This window comes from Lupinus angustifolius, chromosome LG19 (assembly GCF_001865875.1).
Source record: "Lupinus angustifolius cultivar Tanjil chromosome LG19, LupAngTanjil_v1.0, whole genome shotgun sequence".
Taxonomy (NCBI): Eukaryota; Viridiplantae; Streptophyta; class Magnoliopsida; order Fabales; family Fabaceae; genus Lupinus; species Lupinus angustifolius.
The window spans coordinates 9,346,942-9,355,909 of NC_032027.1; the positions used below are offsets into that span (position 1 = coordinate 9,346,942).

The 8,968-nt window shown below is 31.1% G+C and overlaps 1 protein-coding gene across 1 annotated transcript; it reads right to left on the bottom strand.

Moving 5' to 3' along the window:
* On the bottom strand, nt 1,767–4,818 carry LOC109334679 (transmembrane protein 245-like). The gene is made up of 2 exons (XM_019570567.1): nt 2,820–4,818; nt 1,767–2,227 (listed from the first exon to the last, which is right to left on the bottom strand). Exons 1-2 carry the CDS (start codon nt 4,668–4,670, stop codon nt 2,117–2,119), a joined length of 1,962 nt encoding a protein of 653 aa, XP_019426112.1. The 5' UTR covers nt 4,671–4,818; the 3' UTR covers nt 1,767–2,116.

The following is an 8,968-nucleotide window of genomic DNA, read 5'->3' on the forward strand; positions in this document are numbered from 1 at the left end:
TCTCTCCTTTTCTTTCTCTATGTAACACCAAATGTACATACACCCACCCATATTTCTACTTCAATTTATTCATTTAAAAGCTCTTACACAATATACTTTGTTTTGTCCATTTCTTTCAGTTTGACTACTCATTTTCCATTTATTTACTTTGTTACCCTTTTATTTTGTGGGTCCTACTTAGTGAGGAAGTCACCCAACAATAGAATGATAGTTGATGGAAGCTTTTATAAGGTTGAAGAGTCTAATTTGAGATGTGCTAGTTTATACTAGGTTTTTGTTAAAACAACTTTAATTTTTTTAATTATTATTAAAGGGAAAAAAGATGGAAATTAAAATTTGACACACACCCCCTTTCTTTTTTAATTTTTTAGATGCCTTTGTATTTTTTAGATGTTTTTGTATTTTTTAGATGTCTTTCATCAGAGGCATGCAGGAAAGACGGACAATGTTTGTTTTCACTTACGTAGGAAAAAGATTAGGAAAAACTTCCACTAAAAAGATGGGAAATGCCCACGTTTTTCATATTTGAGGGCATGTTTATGTCCACTTAGATTTTGCAAGTTTTTGCGGGCATGGATAAAACGAGTGAGTGACTCGTTTTCCCATCTCTAGTTACATGTGTCAATTTTTTTCATAATTAACATATGTGATACATGTGTGGAATGAAGAAATTTATAAAAAAGTAAGTTATGAGAAATCATTAATGACATTATAAAATAGTTAATCCAAATCAACGTTAATCTTTCAAATTTTAAAAAAGTTCATATTATTCTACCATTAACAAAGGGAATATCATACTATTTGTTTAGATTACTAATTAAAAAAACATGATTAAAAGAAATGACAAGAGCCAAGTAGTAGTAAATCAAAATAATATTATCATTTTGAGTATTCTACATGTTGGTTTGGTTCAAACAAATGTCCAACTTGTTGGGAGGGGCAACATATCCTACAAAAAAGAATTAATTCTTTGCCTAAAGAGGTGGGGAAATACTTTTAGTAATACAAAAAAAAAACAAATACCCAACTCAAGAACCAAACCAACCATAATTGGTTCCCAAAAACACCCGCACCAATCCAATGAATCAAACAAATCCCAAAATATGGTTTGAATTGGGTTGTTTGATTCCGACATAACAATGTCCAACCCTAATGAAAATTCTTGGAATATGCTTGGTCATAACATATTCTTCCTTTTTCTATTACCAGCTTTTCTACCAAGGTTTTGGTGTGGCCACCGCCACTTCTATTTCCAGCTTTTCAACCAAGGTTTTGGTGTGGCCACCGCCATTACTGCAGTCGTCACCGCAATCACCACCGCACCACTATTATATTACCAATTTCATCAACAGTACTTTTAGTACAATTTTTATTAATCTGCTTGTTTTGTGCCTCAACCATCAAACAGTAGATAAAACAAAATGTCGTGCTATATATAAGTGAGCAACTTCTGCTATGATATTTTGCTTTTTTATCCCTAAAAAAACAAACACACCTGTGTGATCCAATTCTTGGAAGACAAGTTCCTTTTCCAAATGAATACATTTTGAGGCCTACATCTTGAATGTTTATGTTGGCTGTATGACTGTATCCTGTAGCTAGAGAATGCTAACTGTATCTTATAGCTACATGTCCCTGTTCTTATTATTTACTCTTTCATGTGATCCTTCTCCACCAGTTCCTTAACTTGGCCCAATTGCTAATAAGTGCACATAACTAATAAAAATAGTGATGCTAGTGAAATAATTTCAATACCTAAATACAAGAAATTGAAGGTAAATTGTATATCCGTCAAGCTTGCATGAGTTTTCTTTCTGTTCTTTGGGTACAATGAATAACAAAATTTGGTACAACAACAACCAAATCTTTATTCGATGAGGTGGGGTCGGCTATTTCGTATATGAATAAAATACAGGTTTGAACTTGAATGTACAACTATCAAACACTGCCACCAAGTCAAAATATTTGATGACCACTAAAATGGATAAAAAGAAGAGGTAAAAATTAATCTAATGACCAAGAGAAAAATTATAACTATGAGCAAAATCACAAATCTAAAGGTAAACTCCACTAACAGAATGGCAAACTTCAACTGCAAATAAATACAAATATAGGCTTAGCTTGGTTTCTGTAAGACACTTTCCTTAGGTTCTTCCAAAACAAATTCAGCATATAAATCCTTCAGAGCAATCATAACTGTAGTTATCAATGGCCCCATAATAGCCCCCTGCAGAAAAACAAACTTCTTCAGTCAATTTAACAATGTCATTGGATAAAAAATTAGTGCATATATACAAGTTCAATAATAGACTGAACCAAACATGGTCAAAAGAAGTCATTAGAACATTGAAATTAATATTTCATAGGAAACTTGCAGGCCAGATCTTGATAAGTAGACTGCTGCCAATTTGCCTCTGGTAAATCGAAAAAATAAAAACAAAATTGGAAAGAAAATAAAGGCAAGAGAATCATAGCTGCTTTTCTCAAACGGAGTTACTTGAGCAGTACAATGGATCCCAAATGCATGAACCTAGTTTAGAAAATGTAGCCAACTTAAGTCAAGTTTAGAAAATGCCACATGAACCTAGTACTAGCAGTAACATTTCAAAGCTCAAAATTAGAAGTTTGACTACATCAAGTTATGAAAGTAAAATGGTCTTCAATTCAAGTTGACATAAATGCGTAAATTACGAATATTTGCAAATCATTATATGCTGAAACAATATGGGTTGAAGCCTTGAATTCAGCTAAAAGATTATGCATGAAGAATGAGACAGTGATAATCATATGAAATCAAATCATGAAGGGTAACAATTTACCTCTAGAGCAGATGGAAACAATGCCATACCCCCAATGATGCTCAGCCCAGTAAGATATGCACTATTCCCAGGCACATCTTCCAGAATTTCGGATGACCCGTAATCCATGAGGAAAAGGTGAATAATAGACAAGACAATGGCCACAATATATCTACCTTCCAGTACTAGCTGCACAGCTGCTGGAATTGTTGCAAACCAAGATGGAAATATTGGCAGCAGAGGACTGATGAAGGCAAGGACAGTTGACATGTACAAAAAATGTATTTCGTAGAACCTAAATAAGAGCCAAGTGAGACATCCTTGGAAAAATGCAATCTCAGCAGTGGCCAAAAGGACTCCTGAAATTGCTTTATCCAAAACATCCACACATCTGACCCGAGTGGATTGCGAAATTGGAAGCATGCACATGACTTGTTCTGTTACTCCACCAGACTCTGATGTGATGAGATAATACAAAACCCAGATAAACACCGTTGACTGAGACACAAAATTGAAGACTTCGGCAGCTCCAGATATTATGGAATTTACAATGAAGAACATAAACTTTGCACTGCTTCCAAGCACAGTTCTACTACTAGCAAAAACACCTTGGGCTACATCGACTCCCTTAGTCGCAAACCCTTTGGCCTTCTCAACCAAATCCTCACGAGTGATCACAAGTTCTCGAAAAAGGGAATCGAGTTCTGCATAAATCTGACCCCATTCGCGGTTCCTAACCCGATTTTTCAAACTCAAGAGCTTTTCCAAGTACGGCGAGGGGGTCATCAAAGCTTTCGAAGGTACCGAAGAGTTGTTACCAGAAGTTGTTATCACAATATGCTTAATCCCAGTAACAAACTCAGTCATATTATACTGCATAGCCAGCCCATCAATCTGAACAGAAACGGTCTCATAAAACTTTGTCGTGTAACTATCTACTGTCCCAGCAACATCATTCTCATCCATCCACTTCTTGATACCGATCCTCTCAGTATAATTGCTCTCTTCCACATGTGACTTCAAAGAAATCACTGCATCTTTCCCTTCCACCCCAATCTTATAAGAAAAGAATATCAAACCAAACAAAAACCCTACAATCATACCAACAATTAACCCAACAGCAATAATAGTCTTCAACCTCTTCAACACTCCTCTAGTGAAAAAAGCAGTAATTGCACTCCTTTTAAAACTATAACTCCTAAAAGCAGACATAGTAGAATCTACATTCTGTGCACTAAACACAAATCCTAAACCCAACAATGACAATGCTCCAAACCAATCAAACATCTCATAAGCAATAATGAATAACCCAAAAGACACAAGCAAACGAAGCATATTAGAAAACCCACTACGCTTTTCCCTTTGACTTTCACTTTGCTTCTTTGTTTTCCTAAGAAGTACCCTTAAAACAGATTCACGAACCTCAACAAGGGTACCAACAAAGACTCTGAAAACAGCATCGGGCACAGCGAGAAGTGTTTCAGTGAGGCCAAGCCTAAGAGGCTCAGACCAAAAGGAGAAAAGGGTTTGTTGAATATTCCTTAAGGGGATAGAACATAACACTGCCCATTGAATAGGTCTAAGGTAAGCGTCTAGAAGCTTCGTCGCAGTGAAAAGGATGAAGATTGCAAAGGCTACGCCGGCGTGTGCCATGGCTACATAGAGGGCGAGTCGGACTTGGGGGTCGCCGGAAAATGTGATTTTGTCATCTGGGTCGGTGGGAGAAGGACGTTTGGGTGGCGCGTGGGATTGTGGGGTGGGTGGCGCGTGGGGTGGTGGGGTTGGAGTGGGTTTTCGTGTTGAACCGGATCGGAACATGTCTTGCCATGCTGGAGAGGAAGTGTTTGGGTCAGAATAAGGAACCAGTTCCATGATGATGATGCAACAGAAGAGAGAGATGAAGTAATTGTTGTGAAATTTCAGAAGCAAAGACAGAAGAGGGAAAGTGAACTGTGATAATTGAGTTGTTGTTGAAAGAGGATGAAATGAGTGACTGGTCTCATTATTTTTGGTAGGATTTGTTTCGGGTGGACCTTTGAATTATTTCTATAGACAAGGTGGACCTGTAAGTTTAGAACAAGACAATTGCTAACTGGCACTGTTTAAACAAAATCCACAAATTCAGTGAATATCTCATTGTCTGCGGTGGAGAGTTTTATATTTTTTAGAGTTATTTTATTTTAAATCTTAATAGTTAAATATTTATCGTATGACAAGAGACATCACCTTCATCCATTATGGTACTCTTCAATATTAAGATCTTCAATATTAAGATGATCTTAATTCTAATCTCCTCACATGAATCATATTACTTGTTTGTATTAATCAATTTATATTTGGTACTATTAAAGATATTATGTGACCTTATATATAATTACTTTTGAGGTGTATAACTATCTTTACTAATAAATTTGGTTCATAAAAATCAAATCTTAATTAATTAATATATCATTAGTATAAATACATTATATTTATTATCTATACTTCTATACTATATATAAAGCCAAAATATGGTGTAACCACCACCATGGCATAATTTATATATTCCTATTTTGCCCTCCAAAAATTTAATTTTAAAAAATCATATAATCCTATATAACCACCTCAAATATATTAACTATAAGTTGCATATCTATACTACTTAATAAAGAAAAAACCTAACATAACTTTCATGAAGTTATTTTGGGTTTTCCTATTTCATATTTTATAACTTCTAATTTTATTTTATAACTTCTAATTTCATTTTATAACTTCTAATTTTATCTTTACTAGCGTGTGCCTATCAACCCGCTTTCCTATTGTTTGTAATGTGTATTCTACATATTAAGTTGTATTATATATTGTATTTTGCAGAGGTAATTGTTCAATCTTAAAGAAAGTATGCATATACAATTGTGTTCATCAAGAATAGAGTCTTGATATCTTCACTTAATTTTATTTTCTACCGTGTTGACTCAATTACAACACTCGATGTTCAAATAAGTGATATAGTATTTCACTTAATACTATATTAATTGTGTTTATTCGAATGTTGTAATTGAGTGATATTGTAATTGTATAAATATAATTACCTCAAACGAATATATATTCAACTGCAAATTACAATATATAATACAACTTAATATGTAAAATACACATTACAAACAATAGGAAAGCGGGTTGACAAGAACGGTAGTGCTTGTCAACACGCTAGTAATATATATAATCCATATGTGTTCTATTACAGATTGAGATTGAATAAAAGGATGGCGCAAAATTGTTAAGCCCTTTATGATTTTTTATTGTTTTATAATGATGCAGTAAAATTATTAAGTTTAAACATATGGATTTAATAGGTATATAGTAACAGTGTAAATGTTTTTATACTGTCAGTAAATCATTCACCATTGATTTGTTAACCACCATTGACTCTCAAGCAAAAATAATACAGATCAATGGTGGATGATATACTGCCAATATAAAAAACTTTACACCGTCAGTGTACAGATTTTAAACTCTAAATATATTATGTCACCTTATGTATAATTACTTTCTAAGTGTATAACTATCTTTACTAATAAATTTCGTTTATAAGAATCAAATCTTGATTAATTAATATATCATTAGTATAAAAGCATTATATTTATTATAATATATATAGTCCATATGTTTTCTATTACAGATTGAGATTGAATAAAAGGATGGCGCAAAATTGTTTAGCCCTTTATGATTTTTTATTGTTTTATAATGATGCAGTAAAATTATGAAGTTTAATTATTTAATTTACATAAACTGATGATTTGTTACAAAGACATAATTAATCACATTTCAATCTAATAGGGATTGTAGAATTCAAATGGTAGATAATTATGAGAAAAAAATGTTCCTATAATAGCTCGGAAGTTGAAAGGGATGAAACTAGTGTAGATTTTTTACCTTTAAATAAAATCACGGTCATAATGTTGAATTTTGATAATCGTAGAAACATTTTCATGAAAACCTTTATTTTATCATAAAAATATAGTCATAATGTGTTGCCTTATTTTATAATTTCAAATTGAATACAGAAAATGATAAAATTATAATATAAAAATTATGTTTATTCAATTATATAAATGCCTCTCTTTATTCTCAAATCCAAAGGTTAGGATACATGCTTTTCTTCTTAAATTATATGTTACCGTGTATATATATATATATATAATATATATAATTATATAATTATATAATTATGTTACCTTTATCACAATTAAAAGGCGACTCATATTATTGTAACTGTAGTTGCAAAAACTATTACAAAACTATTGAGATTGCAATTGTCATTGCAATATATAACCGAGTATAATATGCTTAATGAAGAGTCCAATATTGCTTAAAGATGAAATATATTTTAATATTTTGGGTTAATATTGTATCATGTTTGTAAATAGTTTAAATTCATTTACCTTTTGCATAATAAATAACCATTGTAGATTCAATTTTTATGATTAAAACATGGTAAAATAAATTAGTTAGTTAGGAGTTAGATATAATTAAGTCTTTTGTATTTTATATATATTAGGTTGGTTCAATTATTTGGAATTCAATATCAACCATTTCATTCAATCAATGAAATACACATTCTTTTCTTACTCTTTCATTTCTAATATGATATCAAAGCAATATAATTATATCTTCCATAATGTGTTGTTTATTCATCAAGCTTTTAATATCCAACTTCATAATGTGCAAGATTCCATGACCATGGCAAAAAGCAACATCATCACTATCTCACCATTTCTTTATTTCTTGGATCATCCATTTCTTCCTCTTAACATTTCCATCATCATTCCCTATCTCACCACCTTCACAAAATATGTACATATTTTGGTGAACTTTCTTCTCTAACAATAACTTCATTACCCTCACAAAACAAGTTCCTTTTTCTTCTATATTTTTTATCATTCTCTTTTACAATCTTCATATTCTATTTTCTCTCAATTCTTCTTAATATTCTTGAGGCAAATATAAACTATATTTTATCGTATTTTTTTCTTATTATTCTTGAACAAAAATTATTTATTTTTCATCATATTCTTCTCTTTTTATATTCTTGAGCAAAAAGTTGTTCATATTTCATCACATTCTTCTCTTGTTATTCTTATTTAAAAAGTTGCTTATATTTTCATCACATTCTTCCCATGTTATTCTTGAAGCAAATATTCCTCATATCCTTCTCTTGTTATTTTTATAAAGTATTATTCATATTTCGTCATATTTTAGATTTCTTTTATTCTTTGGCCAAAAAACCATGATGATATTTTTTAGTGTTCTTTGGCAAAGAAACCAATATGATATTCTTGAGTAATAATTCCATTTAATCTTGTGTTATCTTCTTTATATTGTGTTGGTTTTTGATGAACAACATTGTTACTTTTCAATTTCAATTCATTTTCTTCTAAAATTCTTCTATTTCTTCAATCAATTCTCTTAGTACAACATTGTTAGTTTCATGTACATTTTGCAAAATTCCGCTATCTCTTGAAATTACAGACCTTCTAACAAAAGGCTTTGGAGTATTTTCCATTTAATCACATTTTGGGGAATGTTGAAATATATTTTAGTATTTTGAGTTAATATTGTATTCTCCTAGTTATTAGTTTAACTCACTTACATTTTGCATAACAAGCAATCATTCTAAATTCAATTTTTATGATTAAAACATATGAAAAATAGATTAGTTAGTTAGGAATTAGGTAGAGTTAATTTTTTTGTATTTTCTATATTATAGGTTGGTAAATTTCTTTAGAATTCAACTAGTAGTGTACCCGTGCACTTGCACGGGTCGCTTATTTGTTTATGCATAATGCAAATATAATATACATATACTTTATAATATCAATAAATCATGTATTGAAACATTATATTTCCCATTCATATAGGTGCAATATTAACATTGATTTTTGAGTGTATATGTAGAATATTAACAATTATAAATGCATTTGTATAAGCATTTATTTGTTGAAAGTGTGATTATAGAAAATATTTGATTCTTAAATAACTCAATAAATAAAATTCAAATTGTATTGGATAATATCTCACCTCTATATTCTCTATATAAAATTATAAATATAAGGAGTTATTTTTGCATCATATTTTTTGTGATTACGTTTATAAGTATCATATAAAGTCATAAAGATTTTTTAGCATAT

Excerpts from the sequence above, each read along its gene's own strand:
- LOC109334679 (XM_019570567.1), bottom strand. The coding sequence starts at position 4,670 with ATGGAACTGGTTCCTTATTCTGACCCAAACACTTCCTCTCCAGCATGG. Across the intron at positions 2,228-2,819 it reads TGTTTCCATCTGCTCTAGAG|GGGGCTATTATGGGGCCATT; the intron begins GTAAATTGTTAC and ends GTTTTTCTGCAG.